The 27,731-nt window shown below is 43.1% G+C and overlaps 1 protein-coding gene across 4 annotated transcripts in view; it reads right to left on the bottom strand.

Moving 5' to 3' along the window:
- Positions 1-27,731, bottom strand: part of MYO9A (myosin IXA) — a 467,674-nt gene that overhangs the window by 261,852 nt on the left and 178,091 nt on the right. For all 4 annotated transcript variants that reach the window (XM_073363174.2, XM_073363176.2, XM_073363175.2 and 1 more), the window contains 2 exons: positions 8,345-8,439; positions 1,068-1,130 (listed from right to left, as the gene is read on the bottom strand). In XM_073363174.2, the coding sequence (XP_073219275.1) occupies positions 1,068-1,130; positions 8,345-8,439 (158 nt within the window). The remainder of the gene's footprint in view (positions 1-1,067; positions 1,131-8,344; positions 8,440-27,731) is intronic.

Raw genomic sequence — 27,731 nt, 5'->3', positions numbered from 1 at the left:
CAGGTTTTCTCACCCCCCGACCCCCATACACACACAAACTCACTCTCCTGGTGGTAATAGCTCATCCAAACTGACCACTCTCCTTACAATGTGTATGATAATCAAGGTGGGCCATTTCCCGGGGGGGGTGGGGTGCGGAGGGTGAGAAAACCTGGATTTGTGCTGGAAATGGCCCAACTTGATTATCATACACATTGTAAGGAGAGTGATCACTTTAAATAAGCTATTACCAGCAGGAGAGTGGGGTGGGAGGAGGTATTGTTTCATGGTCTCTGTGTATATAATGTCTTCTGCAGTTTCCACAGTATGCATCCGATGAAGTGAGCTGTAGCTCACGAAAGCTTATGCTCAAATAAATTGGTTAGTCTCTAAGGTGCCACAAGTACTCCTTTTCTTTTTGCGAACACAGGGACTGTAAGGATGAAATGGAGAGCTGGATTTTCCTCCCTTCTAGACTTCACTCCCCAAATGAAATTTGCTATTAAACAAATACTGCAAAACAGGTTTGGCCAGGTCTACACTCAAAAGTTAGGTCGACTCAGGCTGTGAAAAATCCACACCTCTAAGCAAGAGAGTTAAGCTGACCTAACCCTCAATGCAGATAGGGCTATGTCAACCAAAGAATTCTCCAGTTGACCTAGCTGCTGCCACTTGGGGAGGTGGATTACCTGTCCTACACGAATAGGAGAACACCACCAATCGCTGTAGTGAGTGTCTACATACTACAGCAGTACAACTGCAGTATTGTAGCTGTGCCACTGTAGAATTTCAAGTGTAGACAAGCCCTTAGCTTAACTGAATTAAAGCCATTTTAATTCTGAATGAGTGTTCACGCAGGGGTTTAATGCACTTTAACTAATTCACGTTTTACAAATTAACTTTCCTGAATGTCACTGTGTAGATAAACCCTAAGTAGCTTGCCTGCAAATTGATTAGCAATACATACTTAGAATGGTGAAATGGATATCCTAGAGTCCAGTGAAAATAGGATATTAAAACTGTCATGCACCGAATAAATAGATCATTAAAAATATACGGATATACATAAGTAAAAAACAGGCTCCTACCGTTCATTGTGTTCCTGATAGACTAGCCTGGATTTCTCCAGTAAATACTTTTCAACATAAGCTCTGGAAGAAAAAAAAAGTCAGTCATTCATCCATCCAATGTTCAGCTTAAATGGAGAACTTTATTGTGATTTTTTTACTATACAGAAAAGATACATTTATATTTCATTCTTATTTCATTTAGTTATATAAATTTCCTCCTAGGCAGAACAAGCCCAAAATTATGTTTGACTTTTGAGGGTTTAGTGTGATATGAAGCCAGAACTAACATCTATACAAAATCTCTGATGAGTTAACCTATGGGCAAGGCGTGTACAGGGAAACCTTGACAGAAACTAAAGAATCTAAGATACCTATTAAACCTAAATTCAGCAAGATAAAATTGACTGACTAACCCTCTACATCCCAAACTGAGATCAGAGCCCATTTAGGTCCTGATCCCGCAATGAAATCCATCTGCCCATCGAGATTTCATTGCAAGTTCAGGTCTACATTTTAAAGCCCTCCTATATTATGGTCACTCCAGTCATTCACATCTAACTATATATTCAAGTATTTTGCTGAATAGGGGTCTTCTGTTGGTGCTAAATATCTTGCTACTAAGCCTCTCAAGTTTACAAGCTCTTCTTGTTTTGGCAATTAAACATATGCGATTCTTTAACCAAATATCGGACAGTGATTTTCAGAACTGTGTGCAAGTTGTTTGCACATCAAATGTACATGTGTAAATGCAATTAGAAACATCAGAAATTGTAATCTCTGAGGCAGGGCTATACTACTGTGGTTGTACAGTGGCTACACAATAGGTGCCCATTGTTGGGTGGCTCTTAGGCACCACCATAATAAACATGATTGATAAACAAACAGCATGTATAAGACAGACACAAATTTTGCACAGGTTCTGAAAGCTTGGCTCTAGACATCTATTAAATCTATTTTTTTAAAATAGAGTTAGGAAATTATATAAAAACATTTGAGAGAGGTTCATGGAAAAACAATATTTCATACTACAACAAAGGCAGCTAATTATTTTTTCAAACACTATTACTGTGCTTGGGGCAGCACCCAAGGAGCTTACAAAGAAGTGTAGAAACGTAATATACCAGATGGCCAGAGACAGAGAAGTACAATTTCTAAGGGAAGCAAGAGGTTTCCTCCTACTTTTTCGTAGTTGGATTATACTAAAAATGGGTGTTACTTACCTATAACTGGAGGTTCTTGAAGATGTGTGGTCTAGGGTGACCAGATGTCCCTATTTTATAGGGACAGTCCCGATATTTGTGGCATTTTCTTCTATAGGCACCTATTACCTCCCACCCCCGTCCCGATTTTTCACACTTGCTGTCTGGGTCACCCTAGTGTGGTCCCTATCTGTAGTCCACACATAGGATACACATGCACACCATGTGCCTGAGTCCGGAATTTTTCACAGACAGTGTCCATTGGCCTGCACACACGTCATAGCTCTCATGCTCTGAGCAGAGGGCATAAGCGGTGGTGCGGACCGACATCTTTCCAGTTTCCCATTCTTACCTCAGTTCTAACAATCCCCAGCAGAGGGGGTGGAGGGTCGATAGTGGAATACAGATAGGGACCATATACCTCAAAGAACCCTTCAGTTATAGGTAAGCAACCTCAATTTTTTCTTTGAGAGATAATCCCATGCATATTATGCATGTGGGAGATTAACAAGCAGTAATCAGACATGGGATGGACACAGAAGTGACAGCTGAATGTAATACTGCTGTCCCCACAGCTGTATCAGTTGCTGTTGACTACACCAGAGCATGAAGATATGCAAAGACCTCCAAGTAGCTGCCCTAAGTATCTTTAGGAGGAGTACATGTCTTAGCGAGGCAGCAGAAGAAGTTTGCCGTCTAGTTGAATGAGCTCACACACATACTCCGGAGAGGGAAGATGAGCTAATTGGTAACAAAGGGCAATACAACCCAAGATTCATTTTGAAAGTCTCTGTACCAATATATCCCGATCCCTTGATTGCTCTGCTATGGAAATAGTTTAGGTGTCTTACTAACATACTTTGTTCTTTGTAGATAAAAGGCTTAGCCCTTTGGAAGTCTAGAGAATACAGCCATTTCTCTTCATCTGAGGAAAAAATACTGGTAGGTAGATTACTTGACTCATTTGAAACTCAAACTACTTTAGGAACAAATCTAGGGTGGGGTTGTAATGAGACCTTTTCTTTATAGAGGGTAGTATATGGTGAGTCTGCCACGAGTGCTCGGAGCTAACTGACTCTTCTGACTGACGTTGTGGCTATTAGAAAGTCCACCTTCCTGGACAAATGGGCCAGAACACATGTGGCCAGGCTTAAAGGGGAAGAGGTTAGGGAGCAATGATAAAACAAAATTGAGGTCCCAATGAGGTGCAATCTTCACCAGTGATGGAAAGTATATGAGAATCCCCTTCATTAATCTAGTTGTGACAGGATGAGTGAATATTGTACGGTTATCCACCGGAGGATGGAAACCACTGATCACTGCTAAATGTACTCACAGAGAACTGAGTGCAAGACCCAATGATTTAAGGGTAAGTAGATATTCTAAAATAGCAGGGATCCTGGCAGATTTTGGATACAAATTGAATAGGTGAGCCAAACAGGAGAAATGCTTCTATTTTGCTGAGTAACAGCTTCTCGTAGAGTCTCTTCTGCTTTGGTTAAGGATGAATTGCACCTTTAAGAACATAAGTGCTCTATTTCCGATGTCCATTCAAATACTAGGCCCTGAGTTGCAGCGGCCCAGAGTGAGGTGCTTGAACCTTCCAGGTAATGTGGGGATGTTTGTGGGTGAACTGAGAGCTTCAGCAGATCCATAAACCAGAACAGTTGAGTACTATCAGGATGACCTGAGCTCTGTCTTGGTGGATCTTCCATAGAACTTGTAGTACTAATGAGTTGGGAGGGAAGACATACCCCAGGTGATTCCTTCCATGACATTAGGAGAGGCATCTACCACTGAGACCTTGACCAAGGCTGCTCTGTAGCAGCACAGAGGAAGTTTCCTTTTCTCCCACAAGACATTCCCCATTGGAGGAAGATATTGTTGAAAACCAAATTATGAACCTCCTATTCACAATTCATGGCAAAATGTCTGCTCAGGCTGTCAGCTAGGTAGTTCTGCACCCCTCGTAAATATGCTGCTGATAGGGTTATGTGATGGCTGATGCACCCACTGCAGAGAGCAACTACCTTATGCAAAAAGGGAGAGATAACTTGCTCCCCTCCGCTTGTTTATATAAAACACCATTGTCGTGTTGTCCGACATTATTTGGACACAACTGGATTGGATGAGTCGGAGGAAGGCATTGCAGACTCAAGGGACCGCCCTGAGTTCTGGTAAATTGACATGTATTCTGGACTCCAGACACCTTATGTCATATGATCACCCTCATGTGAGTGCCCCAAACCAAGCTGGTAACAATGGTTGCATCAGGAGTCAGTATTAGGAAAGGGATCCCTACCTGAACCATTCTCCAGTTTTGTCCACCAGGGGAAAGGATCTAAAACTTTGGTGGAATGGCTTTGCAATTTATGTTGCCTTTCTCTGGTGAGCACACAGAGAAAAGTCAGTCTGTAGGCAGCAAAGATGAAACTTGACAAACAGCATCATGCGTGCCATGTGTTTGAGGAGGGAAAGGAAAGTTTTGTTTAACGTCCTGGGTCTGATGTATGAGCGTGCTCATGGCCTGAAACCCCTTGAAAAGTAGATACATTCCTGCTATAGTTGAGTCCAACATCATCCCTTGTGACAGAATACACCCCTGCAGTCATATCCTACACACTATTGTAATAACCTTTATACAAAGTATGCCTTCTAAGGTATCATTTGAAAATTCTTAATTTTCTGGTTGGTGTTGTCCCAGTAAAATGCATGAGACAACATTGTATGTGAAATTAATAACACCATACAGGGAAATCTTATAACACATGTTCCAAACCTCCCAGCCCTGCACAAGCAAAAGCTGGCAAACAGGTCTGTCCTAAACAAAGGAATGTGTGCTTTGCTTAATTTGCATTAAAGCAGTAAACAGAGTCATCAAATAGGAAGGGAAGACAAAGGAAGGGTTATAATCACGAATCTCTCCCCATAATAATGGAAATAACCCCCTTAGACAGAGTATCTGCCACGTCCACTGCAGCTTGGAGGAAAGTTTTGGGCACTAATCTGCCCTCATCCTAATCTAAGGCCTGGAAGGGGCCCTATCCACCTCAGGGAGCTTGTCCTTAAATTCCAAAATCTTATTAGTAAAATCTTATTTGGCCAAGAAGGCAGGATAATTTGAAATCCTGAACTGAAGGGAGGTGGAAGAGAAGACCTTTTTCCCTAAAAGGACACAAGCAACTCAACCTTTATGGAAGTAGCCTTTAGGTCCTGTTGCTTGGACCATGCTGTGGCCACCTTCAGCACCAAGAGTTCGGCGGTGGATGAGAGAACCCTCCTCTCCTCCCCCCTCTCCCCCCGATGAAACAAAGCAGCACTTCTCATCCCTCTTAGGGGTGGGAGCACAAGAAGCAGGAGTGTGCCAAACTGTTTTTGCTGGGTCCATGCTGGCCTCATTAATGGGGAGGGCCACTCCAATGGGACCGGAAGATTGTAAAATGTCTAGTAAACTGTGCTGAGGCTCCTGGACTTCCTCAAGCTGAATCTGTAGCTCTGAACTCACCTGTGCACAAGCTCTTGATATTGTTTAAAGTCATCTGATGGAGACTGAGAACGTGGAGTAACCACCTCACCCAGTGAAGACAATGAGCTTGGCTCTTGAAACTGTCAGAATCAGTTCATCTTCCACTTCTGAATATTCTGATGGGGCTGATTGTGGGTGTCTGGGCAATGGCAAATAGGACTCCTGAACTGATTCCAGGTGTCTAGTGTAGGGTTCCCATGGCCCCCAATGTTGTCAGTTCGAAGGATCAAATGGCAGAGGAGGACCACATGGCATAGGGTACTACCTGTCTCTTGGGCAATCATATATGGTGGGAGGTCAGAACCCTGATCTTTGGGGACACTTGACTTATGCCACCACCATCCAATGCCACAGAGACTCCTGAGAGGCCTCAGACTCATCCAAAGAGAAAGACGGATACCTTATCTCATAGAGAACTGATAGTACTGATGTTTGCACGTCAAGGCTGGCAGGTGGGACAGGAAAAAGACCCTGCCTTGTCAGGATAGTCTCTTTCTCTGGTATAGCCATGTACTGGAATAGAGATGGTCCTGATAGGAGTGGTGAATGCAGATAAGAGCAAAGATGTCCTCTGGTGAGAGGTAACACTCTAATGACTCTGGGATACCAGAAGAGTCCATTGGCAGAGCTGTTGGAACCAGAGCTTCCCTGGTCATTGTGACAATAAGCTTGCCCCATGGGTGTCACTACTAGTACTGCATCAGCTCTGGAAGTGGATGGGAGCACCAAGAGCGATTTATCCCAAACCTTCACCATGAGAGCCACTGTCAGAACAGTCAGAAACATATCCTTGCATGCCTCCTTCTCCTGTCAGAAAATGTACTTGGGCCTAAGTCCTTAGCACCCATGTGCGCTAGCTCTCCCAACTTTAACGGGATCAGGGAGGGATCCATTCTCTTTGGGGCAGTTTTAGATGAAGATGGCTTGTCCTTATGTCTATGAAAGTGCCGTTTTCTCTCATGTGAAGACTTCTCCTTAGGCTTAACATCTTGGCTTCTGTTTCCGAGCTCGAGTTCAGAGAGGTGCTGCCTGCTTGGTGAAACCTATGTATAGGGGGCGGTCCCTGGCCCGCGTCTGACTGGGGATTCATCGCCTTCTCCATGAGATGTTTTCTGAGTCTCAGTTCCTGACACTCATGAGTTCTGGTGGAAAGTGTGGCAGATGCTGTACTTAGTAGAAATATGAGCCTCAAGGTAGTGTTGATGTTTGTCACTCACTGAAACGAAGCAAGGGCAGGAAACACTGCTTTTGAACCCCAGGACCCTGGGCATAATTCCAAACTTGGTGGGGTGGGGAGTGTCTCTGTGTGGGAAAGAAATGGGGTGGAGGGGGAACACTAACTACACTATCTGCCTGTGTAGACTAAACTACAAAAACTACTACAACTATTACAGTTAACTATATATAATATCTTACAGCAATGACGCAGTAAGAAAGAAGCTGAGGACACCAAAGATTCCAACTCAGACCATGCAATGGTAAGAAGGAACTAAAGAGGCGTCAGCCCACACCACCTTTTATGCCCTCGGTTTGGAGCACGGGAAGACCTACAGCACATATGTGAGCCAACGATACTGCTTGCAAAAAATTCTGGACTGAGTCACATGGTGCACATGTGTTTCTCACATGTGGAATACACCTAAGGACTATCACTCAAAGAAGAAATTGCTATTCTCAAAGCTTTACTCTTAATCAACAGATGCCACTAGTGCACAGCAAATAGGTGTCATGAAAAGGTGCTACATAAATTGATGGTGTAGTTAAGGAAGTGTCCATGTTTCTTTTAGCTTTATTCAAAATAAAAGGGGGAATTTATCCTTTTCCTCACACTGCAACCCTCTAATTATAATAGAGAAGGATGCTGGGTTTAATTTAAATGGATATTTTAAAATAGAAGAATCTCAACATTAAAAGAATAGATTTATTGCTGAACTGCTTGTTTAAAACAAAAATAAATAATAAAGAAAGTGAGCAAGTTGGGAGTGACGTGAAAAATTGCCTAAAAAGGTTGGAAAGCCGTGACTTGACTTTCAGATGTGTTGACTGCCCACAACGGTCTCTGAAATAAGTTGGAGCTGTGGATTCTCAGCCCCTCTGAAAATCAGGCAATAAAGTGTGACATTATTTTGCTGAGAAACAAAAACAAAACAATACAGTGATATAGTATGTACACAAAATGAATGATAAAACAAACCAATACATTTTCTTATAAGAATAAAGAGAAGGAATATGGTTACATTTTCATCACAAGGGTTTACTCATGCAATTCCCATAGACTAAATCCCTGAGAGTCATGAGGCTAAAAGGGGACACTGTTGAAAATGTACACTTAAGCTTTTTTACCAATAAACATCTGTTCATAACAGGTAAATTCTGCATATATCCCCACAGAAGTAGTTGTAAAATAAGAAAGCCGATTATATATAAAATAAAGTAGATAATGAACCTTGTAGGCCATATATTATATGGATATTTTCAGTCTGTTTACATTCCTGTTGTGCAGGTAAGAATATCACTACATACAATACACCCAGGTTCAAAACCCTAAACTGCTGCTGATTGCCACTTACCCTCGCACAGTGCCTGTTTCCTGGTAATTCACTTGAATAAACTTGCCAAAGCGACTTGAGTTGTTATTATGTGCTGTCTTTGCATTTCCAAAAGCCTGTCATAATAAAGAGAAGATGTTACCGTTGTGTTTCAGAAGATAGAAGCTGCATATAGCCTGCTTACATGCACATCACAGGCTTGCTTTTGGGACTTGGCTGTCATTGCACAAATGATGATAAAAACCTGGGGAAAGGTGGCTGAATGATTTAATAGATCTAATGCTTCTCACTGAACCTCAGAGAACCATGTTTACATCCAACTTAAGGTCTTAAGTAGAAAGGGCCGTATGACAGTTTCATACAACAAAACCATCATATGCCATTATAAACCTCTGCTGTGAGAAAAATCAATGCTCAGCTAGAATGAAACTGATTACTTTCCTAATGCCATAGAGATCAGTCCCAAAAGTATTGGCTGAAATCATTTAGAAGGTCCACACACAGATGTTTGCATGGATGCTTCCTAAAATACCCTTTGAATAAATAGGAATTCAGTTTCTGGATAGACTTTTACTCATACGCAATTCATTAGCAATAGTCTACACTAATCTATCACTATCTAGATTTTAAAAGTTAAGCTTTGTTATGCTTCTATTTTCCCTCTTAGGTTGCAAAATGCTTGACGTTACAGGACTTCACCTACATCTAGTGCATCTCTCCCACCTATTTTCGTGAAATACTGACATATTTACTGAAACATTAATTTGGTGATACATACTAACGAGAGTAGTTCTGGTTCAGTAAAGACTCCCCAGCCAATATGATCAGAAAACAAAGCTGTTTCTAACCAGTGCAGCTGTTCCCGAGTTATTAGGCCAGGGGGAACAGTAGAGTTGGCCTCTTGACTCTAGTAATGCAGGATTATCCTGACAAGCGAAGCTTGGAGTTAAACCATGACTGTTCAAAGCAAGAGGGAGCGGGATGAGTCTCAATAAATAGAAACAAATAATTCTCTGACTGCGAGTACTGGCTCAAAATCACATATTGCAACAAAACAATCCTCTTAAGTCTGCAGTTATCTTTTGCATATATTTTGGTTCTAATCAAATCACTGAAGCAAGAAACATGAATGCCAATTATGACATGAAGTATTAAATCCAGTAAGTCCACTATGAGGCTTATTTATTAAAGTTATAACTGGCTGATTTTTTTTTTCAAATGTGAACACATGGAAGATGTTAAAATTCAATTTGATCCATGTTAGTTTTCCACAGGTCACTAAAACAAAGTTCTACAATTACAGAAAACCATCAGAATAGCAAGTTGTGCTAGTATATACATGGGAATCAATTTTATGTGTGATCTGGTGAACACTTGCACACTGTGTTTCATAGATTCATAGACTCCACAGCCACAAGGGAACATTGTGATTACCTAGTCTGACCTCCTGTATAATACAAGCCATAGAATTTCCCAAAAAGAATTCCTAGAGTAGATCTTTTAGAAAAATACCCAGTGTGAGAGTGAGAGAATGAGAGTGAGTGCGAGAGAGTGAGAGGTCACCTCCCTCCTTTTACACACAAGGTCATCTTAGATTGCTCCAAACAGTCCTGACACAAAAATGACACCACTGCAGTATTTTGTATATACAGTCCCTTTAAAATGATCAAATGAAAGTTCCACATACATTTTCGCCTCAAAGAATAAAACACTGTATACATTTTCTACCTTTTCTACCAAATGCTGAAGCAACCAATCTCAGAATGCACAGAAGGTAACTTTACTTCCATCTCATGAATCAACAAGCTACTAATTTACTTTTTTAGGTTACTTGGTAACATAAGCTTAGATTTTCAAGGAATGCTCTTTTGGTTCAGAGCTGATCACTTCAATACAATCCTCTGCCAAGGTTTATGATTGAAACTAGTAAGAAAAATGTGTGAGATGAATAGCTATAAATGCAGGATTTTAAAACATTGCCTCAATGGCAAGTTGACTCAGTATTCCCTAACTTTCATTACCTTAAGCACTGTATTAAAAGCTATACCGTATCCAGCCTGCCTTGCAGTTCTAAATAAAACAATGGGATTTTTTTTTAGTCTAGAATTTGGGACAGAAAGAGAACTCCCACCTGAAATAAAGAAAATTGTGATTCTGAACATACTTTTCACTGGTGTAGATGGAAAAATCCGAAGACAAACTGAATTTTAAGAAGCATGCTAAACAAATACCACTACCCAAACAATCAGTGAAGGATGCTTTGAACAAGGACCGTAATAGAGAGGAGGGAGAGAAATGCATGTCTAATTAATGTTATGAGCAGCAGTGAGTTACACAATAATACACACTATTTCTTTTTGCAGCAGTTCATGAATCTACCAATGAATAGCTTTTCTTGTCTTTCTAAGAACATGTAGACCAGTGTTTGCTTGATGTAGTACAAACAGCAACACAAAAAGAGACAGCAACATGGTCTAGAGTGGATAGCACACTGCACTGGGAATCCGGAAATCTGGTTTCTATTTTTGGCCCTGTCAATGACCTTTATGTGACCTTGGACAAGTCACATCAGTGCTCTAGTCCTGTGTCCTCTCCCACCCTGTGTCTGTTTTGTCTATTCACACTATAAACTCATCGGGGCAGGGATCGACTCTCCCTCTGTTTTTGTACAGTGTCTAGCAAAGGGTTCTCAAAGTTTTGTACTGGTGACCCCTTTCATGTAGCAAGCCTCTGAGTGTGATCCCCCTTATAAATTAAAAACACTTTTTAATATATTTAACACCATTATAAATGCTAGAGGAAAAGCAGGGTTTGGGATGGAGACTGATAGCTTGCGACCCTCCGTGCAATAACCTCACGACCCCCTGTTTGAGAACCCTTGGTCTAGCACAACAGGGTTCAGAATGTAACTACAAACATACCAGTCACCACCACTCCACAGTTAAGCTAAGTTTTGCATTTACACAAATACTTATATTAAGAATAAGGAACAAAACCGAAATACTATACCAATTTTTCAACAATGGAATTTACTGCTTGGTTGTTTCTTATCTAAATGAAGCTAGAGATAAACCATTTGAAAGAATACTCATCAGAAATGGATATTCCAAGGTTATAGTGCAGAAATTCTCCTTTACTTAAGCTATTATATACATGAGTTGAAGGATTTACCTGTGTTCTTCAATTTGTCTTACCCTAATAGCTCAGACAAAAGCTACAGCAGTTCAGCAGTGCAGAGCAACAGTACCAATCTAATAAGCAGCATGTGTTTATATTCCATGTCAATCAGCACATTGCCCCAAATGTCCTCTGAATAAAACCAATAAACTTGGAACAATAATTCTGTGTTTGGAACATGGCTTGTACTTACATATGTATTATTAATAATATTCATTTAATTTTTTAAATCTTTTCTGGAATAGGATTGAAATTAAAGACCACAAAACCCATATGCTAAGTGACTGAGAAACTTTATTTAAAACAAATTGATATTATTCACGTAAGTGAGTTTGCATTAGCAAGCAACAATATAAAAAAACCAGCTACAAGGCAAGCCAGTTGTACTCAATCACCCTTTCATGTTTCTTTAAAAAATTAACCAAATATCAATACTATTGAGGTTTTATGATCAGTTGGCTGTCTAGTTCTCTGTGCTGTACTGTATTGAGATGATGAGATCATTGTTTCAGAGAGAGAAATGAAGTCTATTTATCAGAATTGTTATTTAGGAAGGGTCCTATTCAGAAGTCAGTCAATCTACTGGCTCAAGGAAACTACAATTATAGGAGCTGCTCCCCCAGTCAGACAGGGTACAGTACTTATTTCTGTCCCCTTCCCACAAGCCTTGTCATATATTCTCAGTGCATGCCAAATCAGAAGCAAGGAAATTACGTTGAGAGGTGCACTGAACAGCTCAGCAAGTTCTCCAGTATCTTAAGGGCAGAAATTTCCATTCTGTTTGGAAGTCAGAGAAAAATTCTCAAAGATCAGCAGGTCTCAAAAGCTGAGAGCCTCATTTCTGAGAATGGTCAATAGGAAAAAATTAACCACCTCATATACAAAAGCGGACATTTGCAGAGGAGGTAAGCCCATTATTAGAGTGAAGATGAGAGATCTCTTCACTTCCCCTTACAACCCACCACCTCTGCAGGTTATTTTCTTTACAAAAAAAATCCCATATGTTGGGCAGAAGCCCACCCACCTCCTCATAGGCAGATGTAGCAGTCACAGTCATTAGGAATGCAGTAAGCTTCCTTAGGTCATGTGTTCTCATGTAGGGAATAGAGGTATTGACTAAGTATAGGGAATTGCAAGAGTTGGAGTTGTGAGCTGCATGAATTCTCCACCTTCATAAGCTGGGGGCAGGTCCTCAAGGAATCAATTCTGAAGCACTTAGAGTAGAAGAACAGTCAGCATGGATTCACCATTCATCCTGACTAATCTAATTGCCTTCTAGGACGAGATAACTGGCTCTGTGGATGAGGGGAAAGCGGTGGACGTGTTGTTCCTTAACTTTAGCAAAGCTTTTGACATGGTCTCCCACAGTATTCTTGCCAGCAAGTTAAAGTATGGGGTGGATGAATGGACTACAAGGTGGATAGAAAGCTAGCTAGATTGTCGGGCTCAAAGGGTAGTGATCAATAGCTCCATGTCTAGTTGGCAACCGGTATCAAGCAGAGTGCCCCAAGGGTCGGTCCTGGGGCCGGTTTTGTTCAATATCTTCATTAATGATCTGGAGGATGGCGTGGATTGCACGCTCAGCAAGTTTGCAGATGACACTCAACTGGGAGGAGCGGTAAATACACTGGAGGGTAGGGATAGGATACAGAGGGACCTAGACAAATTAGAGGATTGGGCCAAAAGAAATCTGATGAAGTTCAACAAGGACAAGTGCAGAGTCCTGCACTTAGGACGGAAGAATCTCATGCACCGCTACAGACTAGGGACCGAATGGCTAGGCAGCAGTTCTGCAGAAAAGGACCTAGGGGTTATAGTGGACGAGAAGCTGGCTATGAGTCAATGGTGTGTCCTTGTTGCCACGAAGGCTAATGGCATTTTGGGATGTATAAGTAGGGGCATTGCCAGCAGATCGAGGGATGTGATCATTCCCCTCTATTCGACATTGGTGAGGCCTCATCTGGAGTACTGTGTCCAGTTTTGGGCCCCACACTACAAGAAGGAGCTGGAAAAATTGGAGAGCATCCAGCAGAGGGCAACAAAAATTTTTAGGGGACTGGAACACATGACTTATGAGGAGAGGCTGAGGGAACTGGGGATGTTTAGTCTGCAGAAGAGAAGAATGAGGGGGGATTTGATAGTTGCTTTCAACTACCTGAAAGAAGGTTCCAAAGAGGATGAATCTAGACTGTTCTCAGTGGTAGCAGATCACAGAACAAGGAGTAATGGTCTCAAGTTGCAGTGGGGGAGGTTTAGGTTGGATATGAGGAAAAACTTTTTCACTAAGAGGGTGGTAAAGCACTGGAATGCATTACCTAGGGAGGTGGTGGAATCTCCTTCTTTTGAGGTTTTTAAGGTCAGGCTTGACAAAGCCCTGTCTGGGATGATTTAGTTGGGGATTGGTCCTGCTTTGAGCAGGGGCTGGACGAGATGACCTCCTGAGGTCCCTTCCAACCCTGATATTCTATGATTCATGACATTTTTCTTTTGGCTTTACACAGCAGGCCAACCTGTCTTATGACCTGAGAATCCATGGAAGCTATTATATGTAATATCACAGGTCCCATAATAGGTTATACCAATTTTTCATATTTTCTTTATTACTCCTTTATATATGAGAGGTCTTCGGGACATGTCTTCCTATAATTTCACAAGATTAACCATATGGCAGAGGCATTCTGAAAATACAGGTTTCAGAGTGGTAGCCATGTTAGTCTGTATCAGCAAAAACAATGAGGAGTCCTTGTGGCACCTTAGAGATTAACACATTTATTTGGGCATAAGCTTTCGTGAAAATACAGTTACCAACTAGCTTAAAAGTTCAGAGTTAACTTGAGGCGATTTAATATATTTTGTTTGTTTCATTTATGAGGTCTTTTTAAAAGAGTGACTAGGTTATAAAATAGAGTGGGCAAACTTTTTGGCCCGAGGGCCACATCGGGGTACGAAACTGTATTGAGGGCCAGGTAGGGAAGGCTGTGCCTCCCCAAACAGCCTGGCCTTGCCCCCTATTAAGCCCCCCCCACTTCCTGCCCCGACTGTCTGCCTCAGAACCCCTGACCCATCCAACCCCCCTGCTCCTTGTCCCCTGACTGCCCCAGCCTATCCACACCCCCGCCCCCTATCCAACCCCCCTGCTCACTGTCCCCTGACTGCCCCAACCTATCCACATCTCCGCCCCCTGACAGGCCCCCCGAGACTCCCACGCCCTACCCAACCCCCCTGTTCCCCAACCGCCCCACAACCTCCACCCCATCCAACTGCTCCCTGTCCCCTGACTGTCCCCTGGGACCCCCCGCCCCAACCGCTCCCTGGGACCTCCTACACAACCCCCTCACTGCCGCATGTGCCGCCACTGCCTCCCCCTTACCATGCTGCTCAGAGCGGCAGGAGCTCGCAGCCCCGCTGCCCGCAAGGCAGCGTACCTATGTGGGAGGGGCCGGGGGCGAGCCTCCAGGGCCAGGAGCTCAGGGGCTGGGCAGGAAGGTCCTACAGGCCGTAGTTTGCCCACCTCTGTTATGAAAAGTCCTATTAAGGCACTTTATACATGAACAAGTCTAGATATATTTGAACTGTACACTGTGTTCTTGTAAAGCCAGTAAGATTATATGTAATGTAACAGTACAGCCTTGGAAAACTGTGAATAAACTATTTCAATAAAACAAATTCTGTTCTGTCTATATTATTTCCCTCTGCTAACTGATTGGTGCAAGGCTGCAAATGCTTATTGGCAAAACTCCATAAAGAGCATTCCTAAAATTCTAGGCAAGGCCAGAGCTTTTACTGGCCAAGGCTCAACATTTTGAAGAAAAAAAAAATTAATACTCCTCTGTACTAGCAAATACATCCAGTCTGTACTAGACATTGATTCAAGAATTCAAAAAATTTAGCTCCAGACAAGTAATGGTTCCGCTCTTGTAAGTTCTGACCACATTTTTAAACAGAAAAGATATTTTGATTGGGCTAGCATTGACTTTAAAAGTACATTAATCTTAAAAGCTACATTAGGTCATTTGAAAAGGTTTACAAAAAATTCAATGCTGTCAATCTGAAATGCTCAAAAATCACGAGTCTGGTCACAAAAAAGCATTAAATTAATATTAAATAGCATGAGATTTTTAAAAAATGTTTGGGGTTCTTTTTTATTGCTTTTGGGGTTGTGTTCATGTTTTATAACCTTTTTCCCCACAACCAGGAGTAAAATATTGCTATTTTAAATAAAAGCTGAGATTCTCATATAATCACATGATTCCAGAAGCTGGGACTTTAAGGAAAAAAACCCTGAGCAACAAAAGTTTTAATGATACAAGTGCAGTGTAGACCTTTGGGAACTTGCACTAAAAATTTCAAGAGTTGGACTTGCAAAAAAAATAAGTTACCTTTTCCTTCCACCCTACCTGCTTCTCCAACTACAGACCCACCCCTTACTCTTCAAACTTATTTTATTTACATAGATTTCCTCCCATTCAACTCTGCCTTTAATTCCTTCCAATCTGGCTTCTGCCCACCTCAACTCTACTGAAACCACTCTTGCTAAATTCTCTAGTGACCTCTCTCTGGCTAAATCTCAAAGCCTCTACTCAACCCTCATTTCCCACTCCCCACCCCTATGTTGTTCTTGACAACATCTATCCTCTTCTTGACATATGACTCTTCCTGGGCTTCTGAAATACTGTTCTCTCTTGGTTTTTCTTCTACCTCTCTCACTATCCTTCAGCAACTCTTTCAATGGGACCATCACCCTGCTCCAACCTGGGATAACCCAGAATTCTGTCACTGACCCCTTTCCCATGTGCTCAGGACTTCAGTTCTGTATCTCATCTGAAATCCCAAGACCTCCAAGCACTAGAAGAGACCTTTGGAATATCTCCTTTCCCTAACAGCATTCATTTTTATGAATTACAGGTTGCAAAATATCAGAACTATATTTTGTCCATTCGGAGCCCGAGAACAGTGAAATTTGCGTGGGAAAAGGGAACGAACTATGGGAATGGACCCAGTCTCCCAGAAGCAAGTGTAGGGGGGAATAAAGAAGGGAGAAAGAGAAAGGGAGAAGAGAAGAATTCCACCTAATATAACATTAAAGGAATGGTCAGCAAGAAAAGAACAAGTCCAGTAAAAAGAGCCAAAGTGAAGCAGCTGATCAACAATGTCTCTGCTAGGAGATATTGAAAAGACTATGTAGAAACCTTTTGGCTTGAAAACATGTTATTAATGACTTTTATTAAGACAATTTTGTAGAGAGGGTGGATGCCAGACTGGAGACAAAGAAGAAGAAAGCTGAAGGAGGCTTTATTATATTATGTGAAGCTATTTCTGAGGCTGAATCTTGTATCATAAGTTCTTTTTTGCACACAGTGTGGGTGCACTAAGACATCAGTGAAAATGTAAAGTTTTTCATATACTAGCACAAGTGCCAGCACTGACTTACCTAGCTATCATCACAGCACATGAAACTCAAAAATATAATGTACTGAAACACAAAATATACTGTTCACACTATTAACTTATGAGAATGAATAAAGCTTGTATACTAGAATTATTATCATTATTATTTATAGCAGGGGTGGGCAAACTACAGCCCACGGGCTGGATCGGTCCTGTGGGCCATTTTAAGCTGTCCCTTGAGCTCCCACTGTGGAACGGGGTCTGGGGCTTGCCCCGCTCTAGCGGGGGAGCAGGGCTGGGGGCCGCGGCATGGCCTCCCTTCGGCACTCCAGCTGGGGAACAGGATATGGGGCAGCTCCACGTGACTCCAAGAAGCAGGGGCCTGGCCCCCCTCTGGCTCCTATGTGCTCTAATGACCCCACTCCAATGGCCCCATCTGGCATTCCAATGGGGATTCCAGGGGCGGTGCCTGCGGATGGGGCAGCGTGCTGAGCTGCCTGGCCACGCCTCTGCATAGGAGCCAGAGCAGGGAAATGCCACTGCTTCCAGGAACTGCTTGAGGTAAGTGCTGCCCAGAGCCTGCACCCCTGAGCCTCTCCTCACGTTCCAACCCCCTGCCCCAGCCCTGATCCCCCTCCAACCCTCCGAACCCCTCGATCCCAGCCCAGAGCCCCCTCCTGCACTCCAAACCCCTCATCCCCAGCCCCAACCCAGAGCCCCCACCCTACCCCAGTCCTCCGTCCCAGCCCAGAGCCCCCTCCCGCACCACAGCCTGCACCCCACAACAGAGCCCTCACCCCCTCCTGCACCCCAACCCCAATTTTGTGAGCAGTCATGGCCCGCCATACAATTTCTATTCCCAGATGTGGCCCTCGGGGCAAAAAGTTTCCCCACTCCTGATTTATAATATAATATAGGTCCTCCGGGCCCTAAACCAGGACCCTGTTGTGCTATAGAGCTCTCTCCTCTCGGCACAGAGCGGCTATTCAAGAGATCTTACAGCGGCACAGCAGCATCGGTACAGCTACAGCCACTCCATTGTAAGGTATGCAGTGTAGCTGCTCTTTGTCACCAGGAGAGAGCTCTCCTGATGACAAAAGAAAACCACCCCCAACGAAGGGTGGTAGCTTCATCGCCAGGAGAGCGTCTCTTGCCAATGAAGCACTGTCCACACCAGCACTTTTTGTCATTAAAACTTTTGCCATTCAGGGCTGTGTTTTTTTCACACCCCTGAGTGACAAAAATTTTAGTGATGCAAGTGCAGTGTAGTGTAGACATAGCCTATGCCCTGGTCTACACTAGGACTTTAGGTCGAATTTAGCAGCGTTAAATCGATGTAAACCTGCACCTGTCCACACGATTAAGCCCTTTTTTTCGACTTATTGGGCTCTTAAAATCGATTTCCTTACTCCACCTCTGACAAGTGGATTAGCGCTTAGATTGGCCTTGCCGGGTCGAATTTGGGGTACTGTGGACAAAATTAGATGGTATTGGCCTCCGGGAGCTATCCCAGAGTGCTCCATTGTGACCGCTCTGGACAGCACTCTCAACTCAGATGCACTAGCCAGGTAGACAGGAAAAGAACCGCGAACTTTTGAATCTCATTTCCTGTTTGGCCAGCTGCAGGTGACCATGCAGAGCCCATCAGCACAGGTGACCATGATGGATCCCAGAATCGCAAAAGAGCTCCAGCATGGACTGAACGGGAGGTACGGGATCTGATTGCTGTATGGGGAGAGGAATCCGTGCTATCAGAACTCCGTTCCAGTTTTCGAAATGCCAAAACCTTTGTCAAAATCTCCCAGGGCATGAAGGACAGAGGCCATAACAGGGACCCGAAGCAGTGCCACGTGAAACTGAAGGAGCTGAGGCAAGCCTACCAGAAAACCAGAGAGGCGAACGGCCGCTCCGGGTCAGAGCCCCAAACATGCCGCTTCTGTGATGAGCTGCATGCCATTTGAGGGGGTTCAGCCACCACTACTCCAGCCGTGTTGTTTGACTCCTTCAATGGAGATGGAGGCAACACGGAAGCAGGTTTTGGGGACAAAGAAGATGACGATGAGGAGGAGGTTGTAGATAGCTCAGAGCAAGCAAGTGGAGAAACCGGTTTTCCCGACTGCCAGGAACTGTTTCTCACCCTGGACCTGAAGCCAGTACCCCACGAACCCACCCAAGGCTGCCTCCTGGACCCGGCAGGCGGAGAAGGGACCTCCGGTGAGTGTACCTTTTAAAATACTATACATGGTTTAAAAGCAAGCATGTGAAAGGATTAATTTGCCCTGGCATTCGCGGCTCTCCTGGATGTACTCCCAAACCTTTGCAAAAGGTTTCTGGGGAGGGCAGCCTTATTGTGTCCTCCATGGTAGGATACTTTGCCACTCCAGGCCAGTAACATGTACTCGGGAATCATTGTACAACAAAGCATTGCACTGTATGTTTGCTGGCATTCAAACAACATCCGTTCTTTATCTCTGTGTTATCCTCAGGAGAGTGAGATATCATTCATGGTCACCTGGTTGAAATAGGGTGCTTTTCTTCAGGGGACACTCAGAGGTGCCCGTTCCTGCTGGGCTGTTTGTTTGTGGCTGAACAGAAATGTTCCCTGCTGTTAGCCACGGGGAGGGAGGATGGTTGAGGGGGTAGCCACGCGGTGGAGGGAGGCAAAATGCGACCTTGTAATGAAAGCACATGTGCTATGTATGTATTGTTAACAGCAAGGTTTACCCTGAAAGAGTGTAGCGACTGTTTTATAAAATGTGTCTTTTTAAATACCGCTGTCCCTTTTTTTTTCTCCACCAGCTGCAAGTGTTTCAATGATCACAGGATCTTCTCCTTCCCAGAGGCTAGTGAAGATTAGAAAGAAAAAAAACCGCACCTTGTGATGAAATGTTCTCTTAGCTCATGCTGTCCTCCCACACTGATAGAGCACAGACGAATGCGTGGAGGCAAATAATGTCAGAGTGCAGGAAAGCACAGAATGACCAGGAGGAGAGGTGGCGGGCTCAAGAGAATAAGTGGCGGGCTGAAGCTCAAACCAGTATGCTCCAGTGTATGGTTGAGCTGCAGCAAAGGCAGCTGGAGCGCAGACTGCCGCTACAGCCCCTGTGTAACCAACTGCCCTCCTCCCCAAGTTCCATAGCCTCCTCACCCAGATGCCCAAGAACGCGGTGGGGGGGGCCTCCAGCCAACCAGCCACTCCACCACAGAGGATTGCCCAAAAAACAGAAGGCTGGCATTCAATACATTTTAAAGTTGTAAACTTTTAAAGTGCTGTGTGGCATTTTCCTTCCCTCCTCCACCACCCCTCCTGGGCTACCTTGGTAGTCATCCCCCGATTTGTGTGATGAATGAATAAAGAATGCATGAATATGAAGCAACAATGACTTTATTGCATCTGCAAGCGGTGATTGAAGAGAGATGGGGAGGGTGGTTAGCTTACAGGGAAGTAGAGTGAACCAAGGGCCGCAAGGGGGTTTCATCAAGGAGAAACAAAGAGAACTTTCACACCGTAGCCTGGCCAGTCATGAAACTGGTTTTCAAAGCTTCTCTGATGCGTACCGCACCCTCCTGTGCTCTTCTAAACGCCCTGGTGTCTGGCTGCGCGTAACCAGCAGCCAGGCGATTTGCCTCAACCTCCCACCCCGCCATAAATGTCTCCCCCTTAGTCTCACAGATATTGTGGAGCGCACAGCAAGCAGTAATAACAGTGGGAATATTGGTTTCGCTGAGGTCTAAGCGAGTCAGTAAACTGCGCCAGCACCCCTTTAAACATCCAAATGCACATTCTACCACCATTCTGCACTTGCTCAGCCTGTAGTTGAACAGCTCCTGACTACTGTCCTGGCTGCCTGTATACGGCTTCATGAGCCATGGCATTAAGGCGTAGGCTGGGTCCCCAAGGATACATATAGGCATTTCAACATCCCCAACAGTTATTTTCTGGTCTGGGAATAAAGTCCCTTCCTGCAGCTTTTGAAACAGACCAGAGTTCCTGAAGATGCGAGCGTCATGTACCCTTCCCGGCCATCCCACATTGATGTTGGTGAAACGTCCCTTGTGATCCACCAGTGCTTGCAGCACTATTGAAAAGTACCCCTTGCGGTTTATGTACCTGCCGGCTTGGTGCTCCGGTGCCAAGATAGGGATATGGGTTCCGTCTATGGCCCCACCACAGTTAGGGAATCCCTTGCAGCAAAGCCATCCACTATGACCTGCACATTTCCCAGGGTCACTACCCTTGATATCAGCAGATCTTTGATTGCGTGGGCTACTTGCATCACAGGAGCCCTCACAGTAGATTTGCCCACTCCAATTTGATTCCCAACTGACCGGTAGCTGTCTGGCGTTGCAAGCTTCCAGAGGGCTATTGCCACTCGCTTCTCAACTGTGAGGGCTGCTCTCATCTTGGTGGTATTGTGCCTCAGGGCAGGGGAAAGCAAGTCACAAAGTTCCATGAAAGTGTCCTTACGCATGCGAAAGTTTCGCAGCCACTCGGAATCGTCCCAGACCTGCAACACTATACGGTCCCACCAGTCTGTGCTTGTTTCCCGAACCCAGAATCGGCGTTCCACCGCATGAACCTGCCCCATTAGCACCATGATGCATGCATTGGCAGGGCCCATGCTTTCAGAGAAATCTGTGTCCATGTCCTGATCACTCACGTGACCACGCTGATGTCGCCTCCTCACCCGGTATCGCTCTGCCAGGTTCTGGTGCTGCATATACAGCTGGATAATGCATGTGGGGTTTAATGTGCTCCTAATTGCCAAAGTGAGCTGAGCGGCATCCATGCTTGCCTTGGTATGGCGTCCGCACAGAAAAAAGGTGCGGAACGATTGTCTGCCATTGCTCTGACGCAGGGAGGGGCGACTGACGACTTGGCTTACAGGGTTGGCTTACAGGGAATTAAAATTAACAAAGGGGGTGGCTTTACATCAATGAGTATTTCAGGCAGGACTTCACGGAGGGTTCCAATAAGAAATGGTGCACCTAAGTAATTGTTGTTATTGGAACAAGCAGGTTGGTCTGGCCTCTGATTGATACATGGCTAGATTTACCTCGCTGCACCTTCTCTGTGAGTGACTGTAGTGTGATCTAGAGGAATGAGTCCCCTAGACGGGGGAGGAGGGGAAGCAAATGAGTACAAAACAAATCTGGTCTATTTCTTGTTTTGATCCACTCCATCTATCTTTTACATCTTTGGCTGGCAGCAGACGGTGCAGAAGGACTACAAGCCATCCACATCTCATGGCTGCTCAGCAGAAGATGGTGCAGTAGGACTGCTAGCCATCCTCATCTCTTGCCTGCCTGGCAGAAGATGGTACAGTAGGACTGCTAACAATCCATATCGCCTGCCTGCTCACCATAAGATGGTTCAATAGGACTGACTGCAGGACTAAAGAGAATGATCTGGTCAAGTCACTCCAAATTTAGTCCCTGCGCCCATGTCTGCCCAGGCGCTCCTGATCGACCTCACACAGGCGACCAGGAGCACCTCGGACATGACGATGACAGCTACCAGTCCTACTGTACTGTCTGCTGCCACAAGGCAATGGGTTGCTGCTGCTGTGTAGCAATGCAGTACCATGTCTGCCAGCACCCAGGAGACATACGGTTACGGTTACCTGAGCGGGCTCCATGCTTGCCGCGGTATGGCGTCTGCACAGGTAACTCAAGAAAAAAGGGGCGAAACAATTGTCTGCTGCTGCTTTCACGGAGGGAGGGAGGGAACGGGGGCCTGACAATATGTACCCAGAACCACCTGCAACAATGTTTTAGCTCCATCAGGCATTGGGATCTCAACCCAGGATTCCAATGGGCAGCGGAGACTGCGGGAACTGTGGGATAGCTACCAACAGTGTAACACTCTGGAAGTCGATGCTTGCCTCGGTACTGTGGAAGCACTCCGCTGAGTTAATGCACTTAGAGCATTTTCTGTTGGGACATACTCGAAAATATAAAAACGATTTCTAAAAAAATGACTTCTATAAATTCGACCTAATTTCGTAGTGTAGACATACCCTTAGTCTCTGCAGCCCTGATGGATGTCTTGAGAGAGGCTTTAATTGAAGCTGGAAAAAGCACACAAAGACCTAAAAGAAAATCTTTTACAGCCATTTGCATGTTCTTATTTTCAAGAATGTAAGTAAAAAAGTAAGATCAGAATTTCAGGCCCAACCGGTGTAGCCTTGCCCCATAGTTGGAGAAAGCCTGAAGGAGATTATATATACTTTTTCCAGGACACATGAATGTTCATAATTGACAATTATGCAAACGTTCATTTCATGTGTTGCATGTAGATAATCCAACAGTTATTCTCTGACTCTAAAAAGTTCATGCTGAATTTACAAAATGTTAAAGAACTCTTAACACATATTAGAAAGGGTTTTATACTCCTCTGCTTCTTTCAAAAAATTTTGTTTAAAAAAGTGCCATTCTAAGCAATGAGGTGACATTTCCAAAGAACGTATAACTGCAGAAAGTATTCAGCAACATACAAGCTCGGATCAAGACCTTTTATGAAAAAGGTCTGAAGTTTTGGGACTCCCACATCAAGACCCCTGAATTAATTCACACAGAGTCAGAATTTAAGGCCAAAAGAGACCACCAAATAATCTAGCCCAGTGGATCTCAACCTTTTCAAACTACTGTAACCCTTTCAGGATCTGATTTGTCTTGCATATCCCCAAGTTTCACCTCACTTAAAAACTACTTGCTTACAAAATCAGACAAAAATACAGAAGTGTCACAGTACATGGTTACTGAAAAATTGCTGACTTTCTCATTTTTACTGTCTAATTATAAATCAATTGGAATATAAATATTGTACTTACATTTCAGTGTATAGTATCTAGAGCAGTATAAACAAGTCATTGTCTGTATGAAATTTTAGTTTGTAGTGACTTCACTAGTGCTTTTTACGTAACCTGTTGAAAAACTAGGCAAATATCTAGATGGGTTAATGTAACCCCTGGAAGACCTCTGCATACCCCCGGTTGAGAACCATTGATCCAGTCTGATTTCCTTTATATGACAGGCCACCACCACCACCCGCACACTAAACCCAATCATTCAAATTAGCTGACAGAAGACTGGACTATTATCTGCCACAGGCAGAGAACAGGACGTCCTTTAGTTTCAAATTTTGTGTGTGTGTGTGTGTGTGTGTGTATGTGTGTGTGTGTGTGTGTGTGTGTGTGTGTATAAGGGATGTTGATTAATCACAATTAACTCATGCGATTAACTCAAAAAAATTAATCGTGATTAATCGCACTGTTAACAGAATACCAAATGAAATGTATTCAATATTTTTGGATGTTTTTCTACATTTTCAAATATATTGATTTTATTACAACATAGACTACAAAGTGCACAGTGCTCACTTTATATTTTTGATTACAAATATTTGCACTGTAAAAATTATAAACAAAAGGTAGTATTTTTCAATTCACCTCATACAAGTACTATAGTGCAATCTCTTTATTATGAAAGTGTAACTTACAAATGTAGATTTTTTTTAACATAACTGCACTCAAAAACAAAACAATGTAAAACTTTAGAGCTTACAAGGCCACTCAGTCCTACTTCTTGTTCAGCCAATCGCTAAGACAAACAAGTTTGTTTACATTTACAGGAGATACTGCTGCCTGTTTCTCATTTACACTATCACCTGAAAGTGAGAACAGGCGTTCGCATGGCACTTTTGTAGCTGGTGTTGCAAGGTATTTACCAGATATGCCAGATATGCTAAACATTGTATGCCCCTTCATGCTTCGGCCACAATTCCAGAGAACATGCTTCCATGCTGATGATGCTCATTAAAAAATTAATGCATTAATTAAATTTGTGACTGAACTCCTTGGGGGAGAATTGTATGTCTCCTGTTCTGTTTTACCCGCATTCTGCCATATATTTCATGTTATAGCAGTCTCGGATGATGACCCAGCATATGTTCGTTTTAAGATAGTTTTAACAGCAGATTTGACAAAACACAAAAAATGTACCAATGTGAGATATCTAAAAATAGCTACAACACTCAACCCAAGGTTTAAGAATCTGAAGTGCCTTCCAAAACCTGAGAGGGATGAGGCGTGGAGCATGCTTTCCGAAGTCTTCAAAGAACAATAGTCCAATGTGGAAACTATAGAGCCTGAACCACCAAAAAAGAAAATCAACCTTCTGCTGGTGGCATTTGACTCAGATGATGAAAATGAACATGCGTCAGTCCCCCCTGCTTTGGATCGTTATCGAGCAGAACCCATCATCAGCATGGACACCTGTCATCTGGAATGGTGATTGAAGCAGGAAGGGACATATGAATCTTCAGCACATCTGGCTCATAAATATCTTGTGACGCCGGCTAAAACAGTGCCATAAAACAGTGTTCTCACTTTCAGGTGTCTTTGGAAATAAGATGCAGGCAGCAGCATCTCCTGCAAATTGTAACCAAACTTGTTTGTCTGAGCAACTGGCTGAAGTAGTACTGAGTGGGCTTGTACGCTTCTACATTGTTTTATTTTTGAATGAAGTTTTTTTTTGTACATTCTTCTACATTTTTCAGTTCAACTTTCATGATAAAGAGATTGCACTACAGTACTTGTATTAGGTTAATTGAAAAATGCAATCTCTTTTGTTTTTTACAGTGCAAATATTTGTAATAAAAATAAATATAAAGTGACCACTGTTCACTTCGTATTCTGTGTTGTAATTGAAATTAATATATTTGAAAATGTAGAAAATATCCAAAATATTTAAATATTAATAGTGCGATTAATCATGATTAATTTTTTTAATCGCTCGATTAATTCTTTTAATCGCTCAACAGCTCTAATATATATGCACACACAGTTTGTGTATACTTTATGCAATGTAACAAGGCTATCACAACTACATATGTAAGTGTAAAAATTCTAAAATATATTTCCATAAAATACATGGCTGTCCACAAGACAATGCATTACAACATTTATTGTATTCTCTCTCTCACACACACACACACACACACACACACTCTTATTTCCTGCATAGGCTACCCACAGTATGAGTGAGTGGACAGGAGTAGAGTGTTTGTGAGGCCACTACATCTCCTTCTGTGCAACTGGGTAGGAATGCATGAAGCACTGACTCGGCTCCATGCAAAGCCAGGGAAATAATCTATTATGGTTATAGGTCAGTAGCAGACTACTTCCTCTGGAGCTGAGGCGGGGGAGTTGGGGGACCTGGATCACTGATCTGCTCCAGGGACAACACAACTATGCACTTTTCTTTCTCAGGGCTGTCCGTTAAACTATCTTGCCTTAGAAATGAGTCTACAGGTATTTCATAACATTTGCTAAGAGTGTGAAGGCTCTGTGAGGAAAGTCAATAAGTGAGAATTACACACTTTTTATGCTGGACCATGATTTTCCTAGCCGCACAAATTAATAAAGTTCAGCATCCCTTTTAATATGACAGCTATTTACTAACAAGCATCAGTTCTGAATATTAGTGTAATGGTCAAGATCATTCCCAAAGGGAACAGAGCCGATGGACACAGACTTGTTAACACACCTTCTGAAGTATTACACGGCTACCTTAGCATTAAAATATTGCTTGGAGCAAAACATACAATTAATTCTGTAAAAGAAAGATGACAACTGTAAGACTGTTAGTGCCTCTCAAGTCCAAGGATCAAAAAGAACAGATACTGACCTGCTACCACTATCTCTACAAAAGGAAAATTAGCAAGTATCTTAAGACACTGTCAAGGTTCCTTCCCCATTCTGAACTCTAGAGTACATATGTGGGGATCTGCATGAAAGACCCCCTAATCTTATTCTTACCAGCTTAGGTTAAAAACTTCCCCAAGGTATAAACTTTACCTTGTCCTTGAACAGTATGCTGCCACCACCAAGTGTTTTAAACAAAGAACAGGGAAAAAACCCACTTGGAGATGTCTTCCCCCAAAATATCTCCCCCCCAAACCCTACACGCCGTTTCCTGGGGAAGGCTTGATAAGCATCCTCACCAATTGGTACAGGTGAACACAGACCCAAACACTTGGATCTTAAGAACAATGAAAAATCAATCAGGTTCTTAAAAGAAGAATTTTAATTAAAAAAAAGGTAAAAGAATCACCTCTGTAAAATCAGGATGGTAAATATCTTACAGGGTAATCAGATTCAAAACAGAGAATCCCTCTAGGAAAAACCTTAAGTTACAAAAAGACACAAAAACAGGAATACACATTCCCTCCAGCACATCTTATTTTACAAGCCATTAAACAAAAGAAAATCTAACATTTTCTAGCTAGATTACTTACTAACTTTACAGGAGTTGTAAGGCTTGCATTCCCGATCTGTTCCTGGCAAAAGCATCACACAGGCAGACCAAACCCTTTGTGTCCCCCACCCCACTCCAGATTTGAAAGAATCTTGTCCCCTCATTAGCCATTTTGGGTCAGGTGCCAGCAGGGTTACCTTAGCTTCTTAACCCTTTACAGGTGAAAGGATTTTGCCTCTGGCCAGGAGGGATTTTATAGCACTGTATACAGAAAGGTGGTTACCCCTCCCTTTATATTTATGACAGACACTCAAATGATTTTTAACATTCAAAACTATTGCTTTGCTTTTCAACCCATTTTTGCATGCTGACACACCAAGTGGTTTACCCATGCAGAAGTTTGTTTGGGGTTTTTTTTGGCTTCAATACTGAATACTACCTCTTACCCTCCAGTTCCTTGTATCATTGAAATGAGGTCCAGAGTCAGACAGCTACTCTGTGTGTGTGTGTGTGTGTGTTTTCTTATTTTCGTAACTTCTACACTTAGTCCTATTGAGCTAGAAAAATACTCTAATAATGCTAG

The sequence above is a fragment of the Lepidochelys kempii genome, chromosome 10 (genome assembly GCF_965140285.1).
Source record: "Lepidochelys kempii isolate rLepKem1 chromosome 10, rLepKem1.hap1, whole genome shotgun sequence".
NCBI lineage: Eukaryota > Metazoa > Chordata > Testudines > Cheloniidae > Lepidochelys > Lepidochelys kempii.
Note: the sequence above shows the minus strand (reverse complement) of the source record. Positions and strands in the feature narration are given on the sequence as shown.